Source organism: Dermacentor variabilis, chromosome 7 (genome assembly GCF_050947875.1).
Source record: "Dermacentor variabilis isolate Ectoservices chromosome 7, ASM5094787v1, whole genome shotgun sequence".
Lineage (NCBI taxonomy): Eukaryota > Metazoa > Arthropoda > Arachnida > Ixodida > Ixodidae > Dermacentor > Dermacentor variabilis.
The window spans coordinates 52,958,314-52,984,243 of NC_134574.1; the positions used below are offsets into that span (position 1 = coordinate 52,958,314).

Below are 25,930 nucleotides of genomic sequence, written 5' to 3' on the forward strand. Positions count from 1 at the left end.
CTATAACAGTATAATGAGCCATGGTAAATGTGGCAAGAGCTTTGTCCCAGTTGTTAGACAAAGTATTTAACTAAATCAGCTTCTATGCAGATTAAACTATAAACTACCTTTATGTGTGAATTATCGCCCTGAAAAAAACTTGAAATATTTGTGTTCTCCTTGGTTAAATATTTATTACAATTAGCATTAGCTGTTAAGCTATCTAATGGTCACTATGGCAATGCAAGGCTTGAAAATAATATGAAAACATTGCATCTGCAACCGAATACTTTCTGTCAAACTCTTTAATTAGTTTAGGAAAAAGCATGCAACATGTTTAAGGTAGGTGCAGCCTGCTGTTGACACATCACAGTAGTGCTGGTCAGACATGCTGTGAACAAACTAAATCACCTCCATTCTGAATGTGGCTCACACGAATCTGATGGGGCTCTTCTCTGTGCAGTCACTACGATACTGCTAGAGTGAGCCTTGCATGCAACATGAGTCATGTATATTTGCCACTTTGTGATAGCAATAAGCACTATGTGAGGCCAAATTTAAGTAATGAAAAATTTTGCAGGCTTTTCTTAATAAAGAAAAAAAACGCTATGGAATAGGTAGCACATAGAAAACACAGCTGAACATGGTTTAAACTGTGCCATGAGAACCAGAAGCAGACCTAGGACTGTACGTGTGCTATCTGGCCAGCTAAGATCAATCGACAGCTCAACCAGTCATTTGTTTTATCAGGCCTCTAAAAATTGTGCATAACATTGCAGCCACAAGGGCAATAATACAAGTGAAGTATTTGTCATTCCACACAAATTACTAGGAACACTTACTATACTTCAGCTAGTTGCTAATGGCACAGTGGGTATAACCACAATAGGCTTTCTTGCTATGGCAACTTACACGCATGTTTTTAGTTACTTTAAACAAAATCACTGTAATCCAATAGTGTACGAACCTATCACAGCCTCCACACGTACGGGATCAAGGGCCTCCTTTTGTCGAGTCTCGCCCCGAACGCAGCTTTTCCCTCCAAAGAGGGACTTGCCCCGCAACTCTTCTTCAGATAAAACGTGGCGCATAAGTGCCCGGGCAAATTTGCCAGGGCCACTGTCACAGGCTCGGCACAATTGGTTGATGATTGTCTCGTCAACCAGCGTGCCACTGCCAATGTCCACCTGGACACAGAAAATTAAGAGACACTTTAGAAGCTCACCTTTGGGCATAAAGGTGAATAATGTATCGCCAAATATACTGGCCATAAATGACAGCAGAAGAAAAACAAGTGTCTGGCAGCATCGTCACATGGTTTGCATTGTAGAGGCATGTCTTTGACAGTTACTTGCAGAGACTGACACTGCAGTGCAGGTGCAAGTGAGAAAGAAAAGAAAGACGGAAAGAAAAATATAAATTGTTCACAAGTGGACTTCGTAATTGACGGCTCGTTGCCCACAGATACACAGGCAGCTGTCAGCAGGTGTGACATCAACATGATCTTTGTTAACGACTACTAAATGGCGTATAGTTTCAGCAACCTTCCTGCAACGGTTTGCCACCGGCCATCATGCCGGCCAGGCATCAGCTTTAGTCATAGTCACAAATTGCAAATGATCAACTGCACATCGTTAAGTGATCCAGACAGACCCCTTTCACCATCTCAAGTGATTCCAGGGGCCAGCAATTTGGGAAACACTGATTTAAGGGGGGACGCGGGGATCAGATCGCGAAAATCGCAAAAAAGATCGATTATTGGCAACGACGCGTTTCGGTATCTGCAATGCCCAATCTACATCGTATCAAAATGGTTTGACTGAAAACGCACTAAAAGTGCCTGAAAAAAATTAATTTACGAGTGCGTAGGGCGAGAAAACAGCTTTAAATCGCGTAAAATCACCGCAGTTCGCGAAGCCCTAACTCGTCTTTCCCGCCACCGAACGCCGTCATCTTGGTATCGTTCGAAAGCTCGAAGTTTCGCTATTCCCTTTCTGAATTCTTCGGTCGTCGCCATCTTGTAACAAACACACAAACACAAAAGAAGCGCGGGTCTGCTACAGGCGGTCACACGGGCCCTGCGATGAAAGCGGGCCTCCGATTGGTTGCCGTACTGAAAGGCGTCTCGCCATTGGTTGCTGCTGCAGCAGCGGGCAAGCTGGCAACCACAGCGGACCGCAGTTGTCTGCTTTGAAAACCACGCCGGCGTGTTTCTACGTTTGACACTCGCAGAATTCGGATTTATGAAAGCTCCCAGGTCAGTGATGAATCGTCGCTCATTCGAAAAGAACTTTTAAATGAAGCATGCCTTCGGAAAACGGAAGCGCAAGCCTCCTACGGCGAGAAAAAGACGGCGGCCAGCGGGAGACGCGGAGAACCCGACTGAACACGCGGATAACGTGCCGCGTTATCTTGCACCGTGCGATTCCAGCAGCGAAGACGACAATCGCCCTGTGACATCGTCACTGATAACCAAGCCACCGGAAGACGTGCCAGCGGAGGCTCTCGCACATGTGCGTACGGCCGCGCGAGTCAGCAACCGAGATCGCGTTGTTGGAGGCGACGCGGGTCGGTCTCCATCGCCGGCAGAGACGGTGTGCGTTTCCGGTGCATCGTGCGACAGGGACACGCAGCCTGCGAGTGAGCCCCAACCACCGACGAGCTACATACTGTATGGTGACTCAAGGCTTACCAGACGAATCGTCGCACGATTCAGACGCGCCTCGAGCCGCGTTTTGCGTCAGCGGTGACTGCAGAAGCGCAGGCATGCAGCGTTCGCGACTCCCTTCGCGCAGTGTCCGCGACTGAGCGGAAGCAGCAATGCCAAAAACAAATTTCGGCCCCTTGTGACTGTGAGTTCATTATTATGCCTGTTTCCGCGATGAACTTTTTGATCGCTAAAACTCTGTGCCCAAGATGCCAACTGCGTTCTGTGGGTGTACACTGCGATACCAGGCTCGGTCTGGCAGTGAAAATGGTGGTCATGCACTACTCCAGACGGCACAAGAAAAGGATAAAGAACGCCTGAAGAAGGCATCCAAAGCCCACCAAACAATGAGGCAAAGGTGTAAGAAGATGCCTGACAGCAATGATTCAAAATATTACAGCCCCGGTGCTTTTGAATAAATTTTCAGTGCTGTTAATTAAAACTTTGCAGCCAGTTTTCTCAACTGCATTTTTTTTTTTGTCAATCACCTCGCTCGTGGAAAGCGTAGCACAGCAATGGCTGGACCGATTTTGGCCCAGTTTGTTTTGCTGTGATCCACAAGCTGTGCTGTACTTAAAGTCAATCTTGAAATGTTTCTTTATCTTTCCATTATTTAATTATTTCACCATTACTACATGGCTCCATGCAGTGAAACACAGTCATGTGCATGTTATGTTGAGCAAAAAATTATTAACGCTTTAAAAAAAAATCGAACAGTGTCTTGATTTAGATTAGACATCTGTGCAAACATGCAAAGTATTCCCAGCTCCCTATCATGTTTCATTACTGTGCCAGGCTTTCCACAAGCAAGGAACTTATAAATTCTTATAAAACAAAAGCTAATTAAGATATCCTAATGAAATTTTAGATTTGTCTTTTTATTGCTATGTGCAGTGTGTGTGCCAAATTTCAGCCCTTTCTGTCAAGAAACAAAAAAGTTAATTCTGATCCCCTCCTCCCCCCTTAACCTTGCATTGCTCAACGCATCACTTCAAATGCACTATACTGCCAAAAAGAAAAAAAAAGGAACAACTGGCAGCAAATAAGCGTACCTTTGTGCAAGCAATCACCGGTTCCTCCGGCTTGGTTTCAGCTTTCTGCAACATCTTTTTTAGTCGCTTGACCATCTTGCCAGCTTCTGCATAATGAGCAAGCAATACAACCAGTGAACAAAAGTGTATGTGTATTTCAACCATTTCAGTGAAAGAGCACAAAATACTGATTCCTTATGCAGCACTATATATGTCATACATAATAATGAACTTTGTGACACTTCTGCTCTTTTTGTGCATCAGTCATTGATGCATGATTTGGTGCAATTTTGTGTCCACAAGTCATTCGTGTAATACGTAAAAGTCATTCTGCAAAAATTGTTGCAAATACAAAACTGCACCATGAAAAATGCAGAGTGAGACTTGATGGCTGCACAACTTGTATAGCTTCCACAGGGTTTCCTGCTAAGTATGAAACAGAGTGCACATTCCCTCATGTTGCAAGAGGTACATTATGCAAACTGATCACTGCCTAAATGGTCACTAAGAGGGACAAGTACTACATCAAGTCATAACATTGACCCGTGCCTTACGTGAATGTGTGCTCTAAATTTGATGGTTTCGCATTAGTGGCTCAGAGCAGTCTTTTCATGCTCGCAGTTCCTTTTTCTTTATACCAACACAGAAAATCCCGACCTCTCCTACACATACCTTGCTGCATGACAGGGAAATCCCACAAAAAACGCTGCTGGCACATTCTGAAAACTTGCACATGTGTTTTGTTTCCCAAGCATCTTAGCTTTTCACCTTTTTGATCTTATTAAATGTCTTGCACGTTCCTTTTTTTTTACGCAACAGGCTATGCTTGTACGGTAAAATTACAGGTTTCCAGATTTCTATCAAATTTTTTTGTTAATTCTCCTGCTGTCCTGATCGCCAGCATTATGTTTACAGATAATTGCGCAAGCATGCAGTTCAGGTATGTCGTATTGACCGGCCTGTCTATCTGGAGTTCTCACGAATGGTCTCTTCATCTACAAAGGGCATATTTATCTTTCTCTTACGCCTTGAAAGTTAAATCGGATATTCAGCATCCATGTCATTTTGCAATTAGCGACTTGTCCACTGCCAGGCTATTCCGTAACCGCCCAGCCATCAGACCTCCTCTGTCCCTCCGAGTGGAAGCACTGTCAGAAGAAACAGGCGTCCCTTTTCTAGAAAATATCCCAATGGCTCCTACTCGGTTCCCACCGCCTTGGGAGTGGCAAACTATCCAATGTGACATATCTTTCTTAGAAATATCGAAACGAGCGCCTGAGGCTCACATACAATCACATTTCTTTGAACTAAAAGAGAAGTATTCCTGAGCTGAATTTTACACGGATGCTTCGAAATCTGCTGATGGTGTTGCTTACGCAGCTCTTGGACCATCATTTTGAATATCTGGGACACTAAACCCATACACAAGCATACGCTATACTCTCGGCTATTAAACACATCAGGCTCACAAACATCGCTCAGGCTGTTCTCTTCGCCGACTCATTAAGTGTCATGAAAGCACTAACTAGGTTACAAAAACATAAGAATTCCGTTTTGAATGAGCTGTATAACTTATTGTGTGCCCTATATACCGGGTGTCCCAGCTAACTTGAACCAAGGGTTTAAAAATGAAATATTGGGGTCAGGAGAGTGAAACTACCTGCATATTGGTGACAGGCATTTGGCGCACCACAGGAAATTTTTTGTATTGCAATTACTTAACTAGTAATTAAAATAATTTTCTTAAAATTTTTAATATTGACTTTAGACACTAAGTGTGATTCGCAAAGTTGGAGAGCACTTTCAGAAACCCCCATTCCATTATTCGCCATAAAGAAAACCTTACGTGTACCTCTTTTTTCGAGCTCGAAAGAAAGCCCGCGAAATACAAAAAAAACCACGTGACGAGCGCATTCGCGCGCCGCGATCGTGCTGCTCTCAACCGTGCTTTCAGTGAACGAAATCAGCTCCGGTATTCATTCGGCGGCCCCGTTTCAGAGGCAGGCCGATATCTTGGTGGTGGTTTCTTCGGCCGTGTCAGCCAGTTCGCGCGTGACGGTGTAAATTGCAGCGAGTGCGCTGCGCTTTGCAGTCGCGATAAAGACTGCCAAGCTCGAAGTTTTCAAATGAGAGGAGTTTTATTTGCCAGTTGCAAAGAAAATAAAAGTGGCGGTTTATGGCTTGGCTGTGCGGCGATGACAGCCGTGGCATGCGGTTGTCCTGACTCCATTTCATTTCGGTTTCTTACCAATTATAAAAAGTGCTCGAATAGGTCACCTTGTGCGACGATACAGCTATGGCATCTTGTAACCAAATCAGCCGTTGCATTTCGTATGACAGCCTCAGGCATGTTTAAACAGACTTCCGTTATTTTGTCTTTAAGGTCTTGCGGTGTGGAAGTTGGTGTGCTGTACACCTTGTCCTTGATATGACCCCACAAAAAGTAGTCCAGAGGTGTCATATCAGGAGACCTGGCTGGCCAGTTCACGGGACCTAGTCGTCCTATCCATTTCTGCGGGAACGCTGCGTCGAGCCAGATCCGAGCCTTGGCGCTGCTGTGCGCGGGGGCGCCATCGTGTTGAAACCACACATTTGTGGCCCTGGCGAGCGGTAGATCCGAAAGGAAGTCGTCAACGGGTCCTCTGAGGATATCATTGGTGTAGCGATCTGCTGTCAGCGTCTGGTCGAAAAACACAGGCCCGATCAAACTACCGTCGAAAAGTCCACACCAAACACTAAATGACCACTGGTACTGGTGCTGCGTCTGTAAAACCCAGTAGGGATTTGAATCGCTCCAGTAATGAGCATTGTGCAGGTTCACCTGTGAATTGCGCGAAAAACTAGCTTCGTCACTCCATATCACTTTGTTCAAAAAATCCGGGTCGTCCTGCATCTTTATCAGAATCCAATTAGCAAAATCGGTCCTGTTTTGGAAGTCCCGTGGCAACAGATTTTGATGAAGCTGTACGTGGTACGGATGCAGGCGGTGTTTGCGCAGTATTCGCCAAACTGATGACCTGGAGACTCCGGTATCCTCGCTCACGCTGCGCACGCTTGCTTGGGGTTCCAGAGCGAACAGCGATAAAATATGCGTCTCGAAGTCCTCGTCAAAAACAGGTGCTCTGTGTCGTGTGGACGTAAAACTGCCCATCCGTCGCAGCGTCTCGAAGGCACGCAGGATCGTTACTGAACTTGGCCGCCTGCCTGGGTGCCATTGTTGCATAAGGTCTGCAGCGCGCCTTCTGTTCCCATGACATGCACCTAGAGCCAGAACCATGTCTGCTTTCTCTTCATTTGTAAACGGCATGTCTGCAGTGCTAGTAATCACTACACCAAAGATTCAGTCTCGCATGAGAGTGGCATAAGAAGAGCACACGACAAACTGTGCTTCACCGCTGCTTCCAGCTTTCAAAATCCTCATTAGGAAACTGCAACACACAGCCGCCAACACCTCGCGGCGAAACATTATTCCCTGTATTTCTCTTTTGCTTCTGAGTGACAAAGCAGACTCGCCATCTCAGTATCTTATCAGATTGGGACTAAGTCGTCGTCGCCGGGTGCCAACTAGCTGACGCGGACGAAAAACCCCCGCCAAGATATCGGCCTGCCGCTGCAACGGGGCCGTCGAATAAAGGCCGGAGCTGATTTCGTTCACTGAAAGCACGGTTGAGAGCAGCACGATCGCGACGCGCAAATGTGCTCGTCACGTGATTTTTTTTGTATTTCGCGGGCTTTCTTTCGAGCTCGGAAAAAGAGGTACACGTAAGGTTTTCTTTATGGCGAATAATGGAATGCGGGTTTCTGAAAGTGCTCTCCAACTTTGCGAATCACATTTAGTGTCTAAAGTCAATATTAAAAAATTTAAAAAAATTATCTTAATTACTAGTTAAGTAATTGCGATACAAAAAATTTCCCGTGGTGCGCCAAATGCCTATCACCAATATGCAGTTAGTTTCACTCTCCTGACTCCAATATTTCATTTTTAAACCCTTGGTTCAAGTTAGCTGGGACACCCGGTATGTGCAATCAAGTGATTGTCATATGCTGGGTACCCGGTCACAAAGGTATAAAAGGGAACGAAGCAGCTAACGAAAGCGCTACATCAGTAACTTTTAGCGACAGAGATAGAAATATTCCCATCCCTGCGACAGACCTAAAGCCTTTTCTACGCCGTAAATTAAGGAATCATTGGCAAGGCAAGTGGGATACACAAGTAATGAATAAGCTTCACATAATAAAACCAAAACTGGGGAACTGGATAAGTGGGAAAACAGCACGTTACAAGGAAGTAATTCTTTGCCGATTAAGGATAGGCCACACATACGGTACTCACTCTTATGTCTTGACTGGAGGCGATCCCCCGACTTGTGCTAAATGCGGCAATAGTCTGACAGTAATCCATGTTCTTATTCAGTGCCCTGCAATAGAAACAGAGAGGAAAAAGCATTTTCCTTCTGCATATCGTGAAAATACACCTCTTCACCCTGCATTTTTTCTTAGTGATGAACCGCTTTTTAACATGAAATTAGTCTTACAGTTTTTATTGGAAACAGATACTCTCAAAATCATTTGGACAGGTAATTTTTAGCACACTACTAACAGCCCTTCTAATAAAAGGGCTCTCTTGAGGTTCTACTATCACTGTTATGTGTTGTCTTGTTCCATCATGTCTTTTTTAACAAAACCCAATTGCCATCGTCCATGCCCTAATCAGTGTCATAATTTTAGTGCCTATTTATTTTACGCCATTTACAGCGACAGTTTTTAGGCCCTTTTACAGCCATGTCACATTTACATTATGAATCCAATATCCACCGCATTCACAATACATTGTCAAAATTGCCTTTTGGCATGGCGCTCTTTGGCCATACTTGGCCCTTGCGCCATTAAACACCACATATCATCATATCTGGAGTTCTCAGCTTTCCAATACTGCGTGGTGGCATGATTTTCCGAATGCACTGGTGGTAAATGCCAAGGCAATCCCTCTATATCACTTCCGAGTCGCCATACAGAACCATTTTGATGTCCCGGTGCTTCACAAGCCTAGCTTGCGTGCTGCCATTAGTCTTAAATTGAAGTCTTAGAACTAAAGTTCGCCTTCCTATGGCAGTTCATGCATTAATTCCAGCCCTGTGTGCACATTTCAAAGCAAGGAATTTACAAAACAGCAAGAGCTCATTACATATTACAATTATTTAAAATCTGGTCAAACACAATACCTTGTTGCATCACTGCAATATGCCAGACAAGAAACTCAATCAGAAGAGAAAATCCATCTTACATATAGCATGTACCTCGCCTACATACGTGCTTGAAGGGCTTTGACATAGCAATTTTTTTTTCTGGTAACTTAAGATTCTAGATCTCTAAACCCCAGAAAAAAAATACCGATATGCCTCGGAGTAATTTATTATGATCGCTTTTCTATAGTCAGTTTGCCCCGCAGGGGCGTCTGCGTCAGCAGGCGTTTGGTGTGTTGCGACACCACGTACCCGAGCACACGAGGGTTGGACCCTCCCGCGTGTAGCCGTGCGCGGCTTAGCCGTGTCCGGGGAAAGGGGCATCCTGGGGGTTGAGCCGATGCCGGGTGTTCGGACCTTTAAGGCCCCCCGGCGGAGGCAACACGCCTCTTTGGCCTCTGCTTCACGTAGACGGCACCCCCGGACTGACCCACCCGGAGGAAATCGGTAGTCGCCTTTTCCTGTCTCTCTCTTCTCAAACCTTCGTCTTTATCTCTCACTTTACATCTTTCCTGTCTTCTTCTCTCTTCCATTTACTTCCTTTCTCCACGGCGGCAAGGGTTAACCTTGTGTGGATATCCTACCTTGGGTACACCATATTGGGTTATAGTGATGGCGTACGGCTGGCGTCGTGCAGGCTTGTACACAAGCTGTGCCGCGTCCCCTCGTTGGGCTCCGTGGTGGGCGGTCGGCGCTGTTGCCGAACATACACATTTTCCTATGGCAGCGCAAGCCTCTGTTGTTTATGATCGGCGTCTGAAGAGATGCCGCACCGAAGTACCATTTCAATTTTCCTTCCAAAGCAACGCCCCAACATTTCCAAAGTACTATGTAGTGCATAGTGAAAGCAACATTCCGGTAAGGAAACTCTCTCCTTTCCTGGTAGCGAAGTGTCTGAAAGACAAAATCGGACCAACATACAAAGCATCCAAAATGTCTAGCGGGGACCTCCTCCTAGAACTGAATAACAAAGATCAAGCAGATAAGCTCTCTGAACTTACTAGTATTGGCGAAGCGACAGTGACTGTTTCAGCCCACAGAACACTTAATACAAGCAGGGGAGTAATATCTGAAGAAGACTTCATTGGTTTAAGCGACGAGGAACTGCTGGAAGGTTTCCAGGAACAAAATGTCACCGAAGTACAAAGAATAGTAATCCGACGAAACGATCAAGAAATCCCCACCAAACATGTTATACTCACCTTCGGAACAAGCGTAATGCCCACTTCACTCGATGCAGGTTATGTCAAAGTCAATGTGAGACCGTATATCCCGAATCCCAGACGGTGTTTTAAGTGTCAAAGATTTGGACATGCTTCACATGCATGCCGAGGACAAACAACTTGTGCTAAATGCAGCTCCAACGATCATCAATCAGAGAATTGCACTTCTTCGCCACATTGTGTTAACTGCAAGGGAGATCACCCAGCTTATTCGCGGTCCTGCCCTTGCTGGAAAAAAGAAAAAGAAGTCATTGCACTAACTGTTAAAGAAAAAATCTCGTTCTTCGAAGCCAGAAAAAGACTGTCGTACCTTCCCCGAAGAAGTTATGCCGAAGTGACGCAGGCGGGGGCAGCGTCACAGAGGCCTCCGGAGTCCTCCGAGCCCACGCGCAGTGGTGCCGCAGTGACTCCTCCCGCCCCCGTGGTGGAAGCAGTCAGTACTGCTCCGCCCTCTTCAACGGCCCTGCAGACACCAGTCCCGCAGGGTCCTAAGATCAAGCGAACTCCAAGGCCCGAGACACGTGTCTCGGCGCCAAACTCTCGGTCCTCCAGCGCCTCAGAGAGAGCAATGGAGGTCGAAACAAAAACCCCGGTGTCCTCGACACCGAAGGACAAGCGCTCCCTCGAGCGCGGTAAGAGGGACAAAATCCCAATAACAACTCAAAATAAGAAGGCGATAACCTAAGGGTTGTCGCTCTGTTTGTATCTGCCTTCTTCAGATCCATGTCACCTAACATCTTTCTTATCTCCCATTCACTCGTTAATATCACTTTTTACCTTTCAATTTTATAATGGCTTTTATGATCCATTGGAATTGTAGAGGTCTCTTACATAACTTAGGTGATATAAAAGACCTGCTAATAAACTTCTCTCCTGTGGCCCTGTGCTTACAGGAAACCAACCTAGGCGAAAAACACAAAAACATTTTGAAAGGTTTCACTGTTGTACGGCGCGACCGTACTCAGGCGAACCGGCTCTCAGGTGGTGTAGCCATTGTCCTGCCAGGTGGTATAGCAGCCAGAGAAGTTCCCATTAACACTCACATAGAAGCCGTTGCTGTCACCGTTTTAGCTCACAAAACCATCACCATTTGTTCAGTATACATTCCGCCGCATTTACATTTTACCGTAAGAGACCTAGAGTTAATTTTAAACCAGCTACCCGAACCATTTTTATTAGCCGGTGATTTTAATTCACATAACACGTTGTGGGGTAGTCAAACAACTGACACCAGGGGTCAAACGCTTGAAGATTTTATCCTAACAAATAACATATGCCTTTTAAACACCGGTGCGGCAACTTACTACTCCCCAAGCACAGGCGCTATGAGTTGCTTAGATCTGGCACTATGCTCTCCATCTCTCTTTGACGATTTTCAATGGAGTGTTATTGACAACCCCTATGGTAGTGACCATATGCCTGCTATTATTAAAAGAAAATCTCCTTCTCCTACCATACCATTAAGACCACCCCGTTGGAAACTCCACCTAGCAGACTGGCCTCTCTTTACTGAAAAGGCCAGTCTAGATAACATATCAGATGAGCTAACCATAGATGAAATGAATGATAAGATCACCGCCTGTATACTTGCTGCAGCAGCAGAAACAATCCCACAATCCTCTGGCCTATTAAGAAAAAATCTGAAACCCTGGTGGACGAAGGAATGTACACAAACAAAAAAACTACAAAACAAAGCGTGGGGTATCTTCCGGCGATACCCAACACAAGACAATCTACTCTCCTTCAAAAAAGCAAAAGCGAAAGCCAGGTACACACGCAGACAAGCCGAAAGACAGTCCTGGAAAAATTATGTCTCGTCTATAAATAGTTCAATAACATCCAAACGAATGTGGGATCAGGTTCGTAAGTTTAGAGGCGACTACGCTTCTTACACTATCCCCATACTGTCACCTTCAGGCACACAAACAAATATAGAAGAACAAGCAGACATATTAGGGCAACATTTCCATGATATATCAAGCTCGAAAAACTACTCTGCTGCATTCCTGAAACATAAACAATTAGCAGAAAAACTAAAGCTTCCGACCACAGGAAGTTCAGAAAGACTGTATAATGGCCCTCTAACACTTCCAGAAATCAACAGAGTCCTTACTAGTGGCAAAAAAACAGCACCCGGTCCGGACAGGGTACACTATGCAATGCTAGCTCACCTATCCCCTAAAGCAGTTGAGACCCTGCTTCATTTCTTCAACATAATCTGGGAAACGGGGAAAATGCCCAAAGAGTGGAAGAAAGCTATCATAATCCCGTTCTTGAAAGCCGGAAAGTCTCCCACAACAGCAACCAGTTATAGACCCATAGCACTCACAAGTTGTCTTGCAAAGTCCTATGAGGCCATCATCAACATAAGATTGACATACGTCCTTGACACAGAAAACATGCTAGATAACCATCAGTGTGGATACAAGAAAGGTTGCTCCACAACAGATCACCTAGTCCGGCTAGAAGACGAGATACGTGCGGCCTTCCTACACAAACAATATTGTCTCACTGTTTTCTTTGACTTAGAAAAGGCGTACGACACAACATGGAGGTTTGGTATATTAAGGGACTTAGCAGATTTAGGAATCCGAGGTAGAATGCTGAAATGTCTAGCCGATTTCATGTCGGACCGAACATTCCAGGTGCGTTTAGGAACGGTGCTGTCACGTGTATTCATTCAGGAAAATGGTGTGCCACAAGGATGCGTACTAAGCACAACACTCTTTATAGTAAAAATGAACTCTGTTAACAAAGTCATTCCCTCCTCTATCATGCACTCCATATACGTCGATGATCTGCAAATAGCGTGCCGCGCCTCAAACTTACATACATGTGAAAGGCAGCTCCAGATAACAATTAATAAACTAATGGAGTGGGCTGAAAAAAATGGCTTCCGTTTCTCTACTCAAAAAACCGTTACAGTGCTATTCTCGCAAAAACGAGGATTGTACTTAGACCCGCTTCTAAAATTGAATGATGTCGCACTGCCGGCAAAACAAGAATGTAAGTTCTTGGGAGTAATGTTTGATAAAAAACTAAACTTCCTAGCCCACATTAAAACACTAAAAATTAAGGCAAATAAAGCATTGAATATCCTAAAAGTTTTGTCTCATAAGCACTGGGGTTCCGACCGAACCTGCCTTTTACGTATTTACCGGTCTCTTGTGCGTAGCCTTTTAGACTACGGCTCCGTGGTTTATGGTTCAGCCAGGCAGTCCTACATCCAATTACTTGATCCAGTACATAACCTTGGATTGCGACTGGCAAGTGGTGCCTACAGAACGTCACCCATTCAAAGTTTATATGTTGAGTGTAATGAACCCTCCTTACAGCAGCGCAGAGCATTACTCACTTTTTCCTACGTACTAAGAATTCAGTCATCACCACAACACATATGCTACAACATCCTTACACAGTGCAACTCACGCTTACACTACACAAATAAACCGAATATGATTAGGCCACTTGTCTTGCGGTATGAGCAGTACTGTCGGGATTATGACATTCCCCACGAAGTCTTCCAGGTTGCCAAGAAACCACAACGGTTGGCCCCATGGTACCAGTTCACACAGTTGTGTGACTGGACACTAACACACTTAAAGAAAAGAGACACTCCACAGGAACACATCATACAAGAATTCCGTGCTCTTCAGGAGAAGTATCAAAATCACATGGAATTCTACACAGATGGCTCCAAAACAAAAGAACACGTGGGCGTAGGGGCCGTAACAGACAATTGGGAAACAAGTATTCGTCTACCAAAACATGCTTCGGTTTTCACTGCTGAAGTTTATGCTGTATGGGTAGTAGTTAAAAAGATTATCACTGGCAAGCACAAAAACACAGTCATATACACTGATTCCTTAAGTACACTGAAAGCTCTAAATCTGAAATCTGAGTGTGAACCCTTGTTAGGGGATATACTAAACATGGTCGCGCTGAATAAATATGGGAGATCAATCCGCTTCTGCTGGGTACCAAGTCACGTTGGGATACCGGGGAACGAAGCAGCCGATAGATGTGCATCGATGGCAGCGAACAAAGATATAACAAACACAACACTTCCATACAAAGATAGCATCCGTGCGATTAGAAAAGCCTTAACGGCGAAATGGCAACGCGAATGGGACCGTTGTGCTGACAACAAACTACATATCACGAAACCCATAGTTGGCGAGTGGAAGTCGTGTTATCATCAAGAGCGGTTCATCGAAGTAGTTTTATGCCGGCTACGCATTGGGCACACACACCTCACACACAATTACTTACTTACGAAAGAAGACACACCAACATGCGAGAAATGTCAACAGCCACTAACAGTTATGCACATATTACTCACATGTACGCAGACTGAAACACACAGACGAACACTTTTGCACAAATTATATCAACTACACATACCTTTACACCCTGCTCTAATTTTAGGTGATGATCCGCTAGTCCCATTATGTGACGTCCGTAAATTTCTACATGACACTGGATTTTTACATAAAATATAGGTTATTAACAAAGCCTTTTCCTTTACAAACAGGATTTTAAAATACCTCGTGTTTGGCGCAGCATAGCCTTAGCTGCTTTTGCGCCATTAAACCCCATTTAACTAACTAACTATAGTCAGTTTGGGTTACATTTTCAAGGAGTATACTCTTTTGGGATGTCATGACGTAGTATGTGGTCAGGTGGGAACAGGACATTACGATATTCTGACACTTGCTCCAGCTTGCTTGATCACCTCGCTACTATTCGTTGTGAGGGCCAATGTAGCAGCATAGCAAACAACCGAATGAGCTGCAGCGAGTGTCGGAATGTTGCAATGTTAAAAATTTAATCATGGGGTTTTAGGTACCAAAACCACTTTCCGATTATGAGGCACGCCATAATGGAGGACTCCGGAAATTTAGACCACCTGGGGATCTTTAACGTGCACCTAAATCTAAGTACACAGGTGTTCTCGCGTTTCGCTCCCATCGGAATGCGGCCGCCATGGCCGGGTTTCAATCCCGCGACCTCGTGCTCAGCAGTTCAACACCATAGCCGTTAAGCAACCACGGCAGGCTTAAATAAAATTTCACAATTGCTAAATTTGCTATGGATGAGTTGTATATACCACTGAATCAATCTTGGCAAAGCAGCAGAGCTGGTAATTGTATAATTTTTTTAGCAGTCATTAAACAGCACCTAGTAGACGATACATGTATCTGATAGTCTTGCCACGGTCTGCAGTTCTAAGCTATTGTGGCTCAAGCTGGCCTCACGTTGCCATGCCTGGAGAACCACATACTAATCAGGACATGTGGGTGTTCCAAGCGTCTACTATAGTGAGAGGGCTCATGTCTACTACAGCGAGAGCGCTCATTGTTGCACAGGTGCAACAATGAGCGGTTGCAAAGGTGCAGCACTGCGATTTCGAAGGTTACATTGAGGAGCCGTGCATTAAGTCATGTGCAACTGCTACCGAGCAATAATGCTGGCATTTTTTTTCAGCTTCAGTATCAAAAACAGGTATTTTTCTATATGAGGGATCGACGTTGGGCTAGTTGGCATTGCATTTCGAAGGCGACACTGTGCATAAAGGTGCAATGCAATGAAAGGTGAACAGCACAGCGATTGTCCTTGTCTTATGCACCGTTTCCTCTTCCAAATATTTCTGCTAGTTCTGAAATTTCAAAGGTAAAATTTTGCACAGAGGCTCCTTTATGCCAACATATCATGAAAGGCTTTTTACACAGTTAAAGGCTTTGTTGCAGTTAGCCTTCAGCAATGTTAGGAATCCTGCAAGGAGGGGTTGCAGTGCTCAGAAAGACTAATGTTTCGTGCGCTAAAAGTCCTTTGGGGAATAATACCAACACGTAGTGTTGACCTGCGTGTACTTTATGTGCATTGAGGGAATCATAAATAAACTGAAGAATGAGTAAGTATATGGCTGCTGCCTTAAGGTGCTTACCAGTCACATAGTCGTGTCCTTCCTGAAGCCTCTTGAGGCTTTCCACTTCTGCTCTTAGGGCCTCATTTTCCATCTCCAGCTGGCGCACTTCTGTACACTGTTCGGTTTATTTATGTAGGCGTGCTGGTATTTGTTATGCGCCTTGTCTGCCAATATTCGGGGGTGCAGACCTCGTCAAGCGTGATGAATGGCTTTTTGTCTGTACCCACCAAGTGTCTTTGATACTGAAATAAAATGATTGATTGATTGATTGAGTAATGGCTCCAATGGAACATTACGCTAAAAACTGTTACAACTTGTTTATTGAGAGTTACTCTTTGCCTCATCACCAGCCAGTTCCTTGGCAAGAACTTCTGCTCTCATTGAGGAGACCTTCAGTTTAGCCCTCAGAAGACGCAACTGCATCCTGTGCAAAGAACTTCTTCTCCTCGTCAGCATATTGCCGTCTTTTCCATCCATGTTCCTCTTCCATCATTCTCATTCTGGCTTTGTGCTCTGTGGCTCTTTGGCATCTTTCATCCTGCAACGCTTGCAGCCGGGATTCCAGTTCAGTGGATAGCGTCTGCTGCAAAAGTGCACGCCGGCTAATCGCTGTTTCTTGAGATGCTGACTGGGTTGTAGTGCATTGAGTCTGCTGAGAGGCTTGCTGTCTGCATTGCGCAGGCTCAGATGAGGCCTCAGTAGGGTCTGCTGGTAACGGGGATCTTGCATTCGCAGAATCCACATACATATATTCAGTGCTGCTTAGTTCCAGGGTACGATCTGCAAAAATAATAATGCATTTTTAGAAAACACAAATACAATTATCGAGTCTGCTGCTATCTAGTGTTCTGTCATACTATAAAATAAAAATTGTCTGAATACCAGTGCTCGCTGTTTGTGCTTTATTTGGCCATCTCATGTGCTTACAGTTGAAGATAAATATGTACTCATAGAAACTAAGCGGCAGGCCACGGAGATTGTGGTAGTGGCTTATTTCATGCTCCTTGTATGCAAGAAAATAGCGGACCCTGCACATTTCCTCTTGCACTTGGCTCTCATTGTGGTTTCGTATAGTACTGATGCAATTCAAGAGCCCAGAAAAACTGACGTGCACAAGGCTACACAATAAGGAAACACGGATATGTATGGGTTAAGAGTACTATTATGGCACTGTGGCTTATTTGTTACATAAAAATTACATTTTTATACCGCCACATCTATCTACATGTAGATATGGTACGTACTGTTTTAGGCAGTGCCTAAGAAAGATGAAATTTCAGTAAGTGTTGAGTGATGTCGCTGTTCGCATGCATAACATTGCTTGGTATTTGTTTCACAGCATAAGAAAACATGCACATACTGGGCAGACAAATAACCAAGGGATAAGAACTTCTGCATATTTATGCGTGTATTCTTATTTTCTGCATTCTGAAGGTGTTACCAAGATATGGGTTACCATATATATATATATATATATATATATATATAGCTCAGCTCAGCTTAGCTGGTATGCACAATTCTAACATTACAACGAATTAGCAGTGCCATGCAAACAAACATGACAGTGCATCTCCCCTTGCTCTGCTTACAGTATTTTTTTTTTGTTTACTCCACACCGTGAAGACAACAGATCCCACAAACTGTTGCAATCGGTGAAAGCGAGGCTTTACTGTTTGCGTGAAATAATTGGTCGCTGCATAAGTAGAACAGCATTGAATGCACGCTTCGGCGGCATTCTGTGCAGGAGCGTTGTAGCTGTCTCGACGCGCCGTATACATCGGTGAGCTATGCACAACGATTTATCAAACCTAGCAGTGTCACATAAACACACTGTAATAGTGCGTATAGCGGCCGGTCTTCACTGACCGTCGTCACTGTCCTCCGGGTTGCTCTGCGTCATTCCGGCGATGATGTCAGCCACGCTATCGGCAGGTTGCGTTGATGGTGGTCGGTCGCTATCATACGGGTTCCTGACGCGTTCCGAAAGATGCGGAACTGCAGCCTCGATCTGCGACAGCCGCTCGTCCACAGGTTCCGGCGGCGGCCAACCTCCTGCGACAGACATTGGCTCGAACACAAGGGCAAACTCTAGAGTAGCACAATCTCACCTGTAGCCATGGCATCCCTTATTTGCTTGGCCTTTTCTTTCTTCCACCGCTGCTTTAGGTTGTCCCAGGCTTTTTAAGTTGTGCGACAGTGCGCGGCCGCACATTTTCTGCGCTGTTGAATTCGGCAGTCAATGCATGCCATGCTTTCATCTTTCTCGACAGCGACACGGTGTCGGATTTTTTGTTTTCGATTGAGAACTTGTACTTACGTACAAGCTCTGTTACCAGGTCTTTTTCTTCGTCGCTGTAAAACAGCTTTCCCGGCATATTTTTAGGTACGCAGCTATCACAATCTGTCAAAACGAGGCGTTGGTCAGAAGAAGTCAGAAGCGTGGTGGCGTGGTCAGAAGCGGTCAGAAGATTGTCGCCAATGTTGCTAGACCAACATTTTTGCCTGCCGAAAAAGCACAAAGTTAAATAAAACAGAACAACATGTGCACCTGCCTAGCAAGATAGCAGTGCGCACGTCAACATTTATCAATGCACATAACAAAATATTACACATATTCTTTATTCTGGCTTGAAAATGAATGTTTATTTCATATTTCACATCTACCCTCGAACCAAGACTCTTGAAGTACGCACGTTACCTCACTGAGGAGGCCCTTTCGAAAGGAACGTTGAAGGAAACTTTTAGAATACGCTGGAGCCCTGAAGGAGCTCCTTGAGGTAAGGAGGCATGAAGGGCTCCTCACGTAAGGTAAGGAAATGGTCTGAGGTGAGGAACGTTTCAGAATACGGGCCTAAGGTCCTCTTCCGGAGTTAAAGCCGAATATCTGTTCCGTAGCTTGATGCGGAACTCCCCTATTTTCTCACTTACGGCTAACTCATTGATCGGTTTCTTATGTAACAGTTTCTTCCGTTCCCTCCACAGGTCTAGGCTAATTTCGAGTTCTTACCATCCTATGGTCACTGCAGCGCACCTTGCCGAGCGCTTCTACATCTTGTATTATGCCTTGGTTAGCACAGAGTGTGAGGTCTATTTCATTTCTGGTCTCGCCATTCCGGCTCCTCAGCGTCCACTTTCGGCTGTCCCGCTTGCGGAAGAAGGTATTCATTATCCGCATATTATTCCGTTCTGCAAATTCTTCTATTAAAGGAGCACTGACACAAAAATTTGAAGTCGAGATAACTTGTGAGATCGATTTAGTTGGTCACACACACATCGTCTATAAAATATCAGCGGCGAATATCGCTTAGAACAAATTTCAAATCAATCTTAAAGTACGTGCGCTCAGCCAACCGCAAAACAGAGCACCTCGCGACATTGAAATCAACCGGGATTGTAAATAGCCAAGAAAACGCTACGTCATGTGGCTACGTCACAAATTTTCGTTGGCTGCCATGCGGCTTGCATGTGCTCTTCTCCTCTGTTGTTGCTTGTTCTAGCTGTTGTACTTGTAGTGGGACGCCCTCCGTGTCGTCGCTGCAACTGCAGTTTTTGTCGTGTCCATCGGGATATTTCCCACACTATCAGCTTGACTGCGCTGCCACAACGTTCAACGCCGATTTGTTGTGTCTTACCATTGATTGTGGCCGATGCGAGGGTTTTGTTGAGGTTCGTCCTCGCCATCGCCGGCCGCAATATCTGACTCGCTAAGTGATTGGCCACGTCTAAAGCGCGAGACACATAGCGCGATTTTCCGTGCGATCTGTAGTACGGCGCGTCGTGTGCGACTTGCCGCATGCGGCGATTCGGGACACATGGTACAATTGAGCGAGCGGCGGCCCAGAACCGGCGCCCCTGCGTGGAAGTTCGGAATCCTGCGTAACTTCGAACAGAAAGTGAAAGCAACCGTATTTGCACAGCTATCTTGTTTGAAACAAACGATGACAATATAAACACGTCTATGCGAGCACTGTAGACGTGTTTCCGCAAGGCCGCGTTAGCAGTATCGGATCCGTTGACAGCCGCCGATGGCCAAGAGCCGGCAGGCATAGTTCGCTGGGCCATCGAATCCGACACCGGTTGCGCTTGTGACACGATCGCTTGCAGCTCGTATAACGAAGCGCCTATGTTAGTCGGCACAACGTGTACACAGTTATGTCACGCTTAAATTGCAGCACATTTGATTTCATTGGCGCCGACAGAAGCGAACGAGCATGCCAGGCGAGCTTGCGATCGCTGGCAGACGATGTAGGCCTAGCTCGCCGGCCGTCTATCCGGGGCCGAGGGTCCTTGCGATGCGTCTGCAGCTCGTAATAAAGCGCCTAAATTCGTCAGCACAATCAGTGCCTAAACATTTATGTTTCTCTTAAGTGAAAATACGGTTAGTTTTCCCGGACCCGTTAGTAGCTATGAGTAAACAGGCCAGTCAGGCGAGCCGCTTCTATACAGACGATTGCTGGCGCGTCTGCGCTTACCGCGTCCGAGTAGAAATCACGCCAACGATTTACTATTTCGCACAACGTTTTTTAACTCGCACTCTTTCGAGGTCACTTTATTCTAGGAGTTATTTCGTGTCAGAAACAAAGTGTAGCCCATTTATGCGCCGTCGTCAGCGGCGAAAGAGGCCCGCGTTTCGACCCGAAAAAAGAAAAAACAGACATGATCGGAGCGGCGAGGCGCCCGCTCGCCGGCCCCGCCTCGCCGGGTCTAACACGTCACCATGACGTTCACGCTACCAGCGCTGTCATTGGCTGCGGTCGTTCGACCGATGCGGCAGTCGCACGACAATACGTCATGGCTTTTTGCGAACACGTGACCACTTTGTTTACACTCCCGTTTGCCCCATCTCGTTGCTCTCTGGAACCGAAACTTCGACTGGTCGCTACAAAAAAGACTGCAAATAATTACCTGTCGCGCTCTGACGTAAATGAGGTTTCGTGCCGTTATTACTGGGTCATTAACTACTTATTAAAGCAGAAAAAAACCACGTGGTTTTTTTTATGTCAGTACTCGTTTAACAATCCCCTGCTATTCCTGCTTGCTCGGCACTGGACACAGCTAGAGGTACTCCACAGATCAGCTCTCCGTGTTATCACAGGGCTCCCAAAACACACACGTGTCGAGGAGCTACATCGCTATGCGAAGTTGCCTACCCTCCGTGCAACCATCGAATCATCGAAGGCAGGACACGAGGAACGCCTGAAGCACACCAGACAAGGCAGGACTCTACTGGCCTACATGGGAAAGGATATATCAACTTTGCCACAACTGCCATCCGACATCTCACCGTGGGATGACATTGCTGTCGTCGACACTACACCAACGCCCCGAAACATGGGTGCCCAACATGCTCACCGCCGGGCAGCATTCGCTGCGCGTCATGTGCAGACATTGGCAGACGCACCGCCAAGCCATGAACAAGTGTACACTGACGCAGCTTTCGACCCACGCACCAACGAGGGAGCAGTCGCCTACCACGTAGTGGGTTCTTGTGAGACACATTCTACCTTTACAACTGCTGATGCTGACGACCCAACGGAACTTGAACTCCGCGCAATAGCCTGGGCATTAGATAGAGTTTCAAGCACCACGCAAGCAAAACACATCGATATATACACCGACTCTCAGTGTGCGCTGCATGCCTGCAAGTCGCGCCACACATCATCATCGGAAGTACTCCTCGTCAAGCAGGCCTTCAGGCGCGCGGAAGCCCACGGGGTCACTGCAACACTTCATTGGATCCCTGGTCACCAGGGCATCGAGGGAAATGAGAGAGCCCACGAGGCGGCGCGCGCCCTTCTTTCCAACCGCGTCGTCTCCCGGGATCCTTCAGAAGCCCTTACAACCAGCACAGGCAACACGACAAATGGAGCCCCGTATGACCCCGACAGAGCTCTGAGAGCAGCAGCCAACCGACGCAAGAGGGAACTCCGTGCGAGTGTGCCCTCAGACCCAGACCCACTTCCAGCGGGCCTTCCCAGGTCGGGACAGGTGCTGTTGCATAGGCTCCGTTCCGGCTTCGTCCTCACACCGGATGTGCTGGAACGGTGGCGACAGTACCGGCCACGCCGGGAAAGACGCCCTCCATCTCCGTCTCCCAACTCCCTTCCATCGCAGGAACCCGGCCATCCCACAGCCTCCGCGGACCAAGAAGCGCTCCATACGCCACACAGGTGCCCTGACTGCGACATGGCTACGCGGCCATCCGCAGCCCATCTGTTTTGGGAGTGCCAGCGACACGCTCAACAGCGGGACCACCACCTGAGCGCGGTGCGAGTGTCGTCCTACGAGGAGTGGATTAGACCGGCAACTGGATCGATGGATTCTGACAGGGCCATTCTGGACTCGCTCTTGGCTTTCGCCAAGGACGCGCAGCTCCTAGGACGGCTCTGAATACGCCTCCCCCTCCTCTTCCTATTCCCCATTATAGGCCTTCGCGCCATCCTTTAATAAATACATTTTGTCATCATCACCCATCGCCGGTTGCATGTCTTCATAGAAGCTTTCGACTTGCTGGCCATCATGACTGGATGCAGGGGCGTAGGCCTGTACGACCTTCAATTTCAATTTATACCTCTTATTCAGTTTCACAACAAGAACTGACACCCTCTCGTTAATGCTATAGAATTCCTGTATGTTACCAGCTATATCCTTAGTAATCAGGAGTCCGATTCCTAGTTCACGTCTCACCGCTAAACCCCGGTAGCACAGGACGTGCCTGCTTTTTAGCACTGTATATGCTTTTGTCCTCCTAACTTCACTGAGCCCTATTATATCCCATTTACTGCCCGCTCATTCCTGCACTAGCACTGCTAGACTCGCCTCAATGGATAACGTTCTAGCGTTAGACGTTGCCAGGTTCAGATTCCAATGACGGCCTGTCCGTACCCAGAGATTTTTAGCACCCTCTGCTGCGTCACAGGTCTGACCGCCACCGTGGTCAGTTGCTGCGCAGCTGCTGGGGACTGAGGGCCGGGGTTTGATTGTTGTATTCATATAGGAGGTTGTGGCCAAGTACTGCACCAAGGTGGCCAATCCTGCTCTGGTGAGGGAGTGCTTTACCGGTTCTGGTCACCGGGGTCAGGCCGCACTCGAGGCCTGTTTATGCAATTTTATGAACACGCGGTTTTTTTTTAATCCGGTAGAAAATTGCGTGGCACCGGAATTCGAACCACGGTCCTCTTGTATGCGAGGCGGATGCTCTACGCCTCCGCTGCAACCTCCTGCAACTCTTGGCAGTAGTGGATCGCACATACCATTTTCGGTATGTAAACATTGGAAATCCCGGAAGGTGCCGCGATGCCAGTGTTTATGGCCCATCGAAGTTGCATACGCTAATCGAGAATGGGACCTTCATCTCTCCCATGGCAATGATAGAGGACACCAATGTTCCCCCCATTCTTCTGTGTGGTCAGGCATTTTCCATGTCACCGAACCTGCAAAAGCCATTTCCAAATGCTCAGCCCGAAAGCCGTAAAGCAGTGTTTCTTTCAAAGACTAGGAGGATTGTAGAGAATGGTTTCTGGAGGCTAAAGGCACGCTTTCGCTTTTTGATGATGAGGATGGAGTGCCAGCTGAAGAAGGCCAAACAGGCTATTCGAGCTGCTTGTGTACTTCACAATATCTGTGAGGCAATGAAAGACAGTGTAGAGCCCCAGTGGGAAAGTGATGCACGTGCATTGGACTTGTATGCACAGCCATCACGCAACACAGAAGAATGCAGTGGAGCAGGGCAAGAGGTAAGGGACGCCCTAGCAAGTTATTTTTGGAAAAAGGCCCAGCACGTGCAATGACTGAGTGAAGTAGGAACCAGGCTGAAGCGAAGCAGGCATTTTTGACTGTCACTGTGTTTTTTTTAACGACAACTGCTACATTTTGCTGTTTGACTAATGTGACAGTTTTGGTGTGACATGACCTCAAAAATAAAGCCCAACCCAAGGCATGGACAGAGGACAGTAAAAAAGAATACGAGGATGTCAACGAGAGCAGAGCTGTGTCTTTACCTGGAAAAGGAACTGTAGCGCAACAGAGGGCAGGACTACAGAATGGCAACACGCAAATGAGAGCGCTCGTGCGGCGTGTCTGCATTCTATTGTCTCGTTCTCTGCTGCGCTACTGCTTGCTTTTCAGACCATCAACCAACAAGCGCAAAAAGCCATGTTCCCTTTATCTGGCTAAGAAATATTTAAAATTCACATTTGAGTTGTCACGCAAATAAAGGACTGCAAGGGCACACATGTCTCGTATCATTTATTTATTTATGCATCTTCTGCATGATTTCCAGCAGCTTGTCCTCCCGAGCTTCGCTCCGCTTCAATATCTCAAGTCGCTCCCTTTGTATCGCAACAGTCTCAGTCCTGTGGCGCTCTAGTGAGCAGCGCAGTTGGCGTTGTTCTAACAGTTCTGAAAGAAGTCTTGTGGGAGGAGCCAGCCTTTTTTTGTTCGCAGCTGTTGCTATAGGGGCTGCAGGTTCTTCAGCAGCAGAATCGAGTGGAAAGGCTTCCACCTCGTGAGACTGAGCTTCGCTTAGAAAGTGAATCCGTAGGTGTATCTGGGGGCTGGCCCACTTCACCGTGCACTATGCCATTGAACAGCTGAAGAAAGAATAAAAACATTGTTGTGTGCAAAAAAGAAGTGCGAGCACAAACAAACATCTGCGAACAAATTATGCGGTCATGGAGTGAATCATGGTTTTTGCTATTCTGACATTAAATGTAGCATTTGTCCTTTTACTTAGTGTTCCTAGTTCAGGCATATTGACGCAACTATATTTGGCAGAACGATAATTCAGCGGGTATGCGCCAGTGGGGACGACGCTGAAGTAGCGCGGGTTTTTAGGTGAAGCGGGGGAAAACGAAGAAGACGTTGTTGTTCCCTTGGACGACTGATAAAGTGCGTTTCTTGGCGGTGCTGCTACGCATACTCGTTGATCCCACGTCGTTACACTGGTGGAGGTGCGGGGTATTCTTCATGCTTGGCACCCCTTCGCGGAGCCGACGAGCGAGCCCGGAATCACCATCGCGCATCGAAACACCGGTCCACCGCTTCAGTCGTCGCCTGCTAGGCTTAGCGCCCGAGTCCAGTCCCCTGCAAGAAACTTCGAGAAATCGTTTGCCTCCTACAAATAACATGGCCACCGCAGCTCCATCGCAAGTAACACTACAGAATCCTATGGTCCCGGAGAGCTTTCATGGTGATGCCTTTGAAGACGTCCAAGATTGGCTCGACCAGTTCGAGCGCGTCGCCCAGTATAACCATAAGACCAGCTCGGCGGACAAACTCTCGAGTGTCTATTTCTATTTGAAGGACAATGCTCGTACGTGGTACGTAAACCGGGAGAGGAGCTTTGCCACGTGGGACGACTTCCGCGCACAGCTGCTGGATACCTTTTCAAGCATCGACAGGAGGGAAAACGCGCAGCGTCTCCTTGAAATCCGCGTTCAAAAGCCCAATGAGAGTGTTGCTATGTTCTCGGAAGACATGGCCCGTCTTTTCCGTAGGGCAGACCCAGACATGCCAGAGGAAAGAAAGCTGCGATATCTCCTGCGAGGAGTGAAGGAACAACTGTTTGCCGGCCTTGTGAGAAATCCACCGACAACAGTGGCACAGTTCACAAAAGAGGCTACAGCCATTGAACGGGCCCTGCATCAACGATACCGCCAGTATGACATGGGCAACTCGACGGCGAACACTTGCGTACTGGCTGCGAGTACCCATGTCTCTGCGTGAAGTTGTCCGCGAAGTGGTGCGAGAAGAGCTTCGGCAGCTCGGCTTTGTGGTTGCGCCTACGGAACCGACGCCAGCGTTATCTTTTGTTGCTG

General features: G+C 46.7%; 2 protein-coding genes across 3 annotated transcripts in view; one reads left to right on the forward strand and one right to left on the reverse strand.

Annotated features, from left to right (window-relative positions):
- LOC142587437 (uncharacterized) overlaps positions 1-25,930 on the forward strand; it is a 249,503-nt gene that overhangs the window by 177,673 nt on the left and 45,900 nt on the right. The window lies entirely within an intron of this gene.
- LOC142588633 (uncharacterized) lies at positions 16,510-18,279 on the reverse strand. The gene is made up of 3 exons (XM_075700462.1): positions 18,221-18,279; positions 17,979-18,164; positions 16,510-16,892 (listed from the first exon to the last, which is right to left on the reverse strand). The coding sequence occupies exons 1-3, from the start codon at positions 18,228-18,230 to the stop codon at positions 16,510-16,512; spliced, it is 579 nt and encodes a 192-aa protein (XP_075556577.1). The 5' UTR covers positions 18,231-18,279.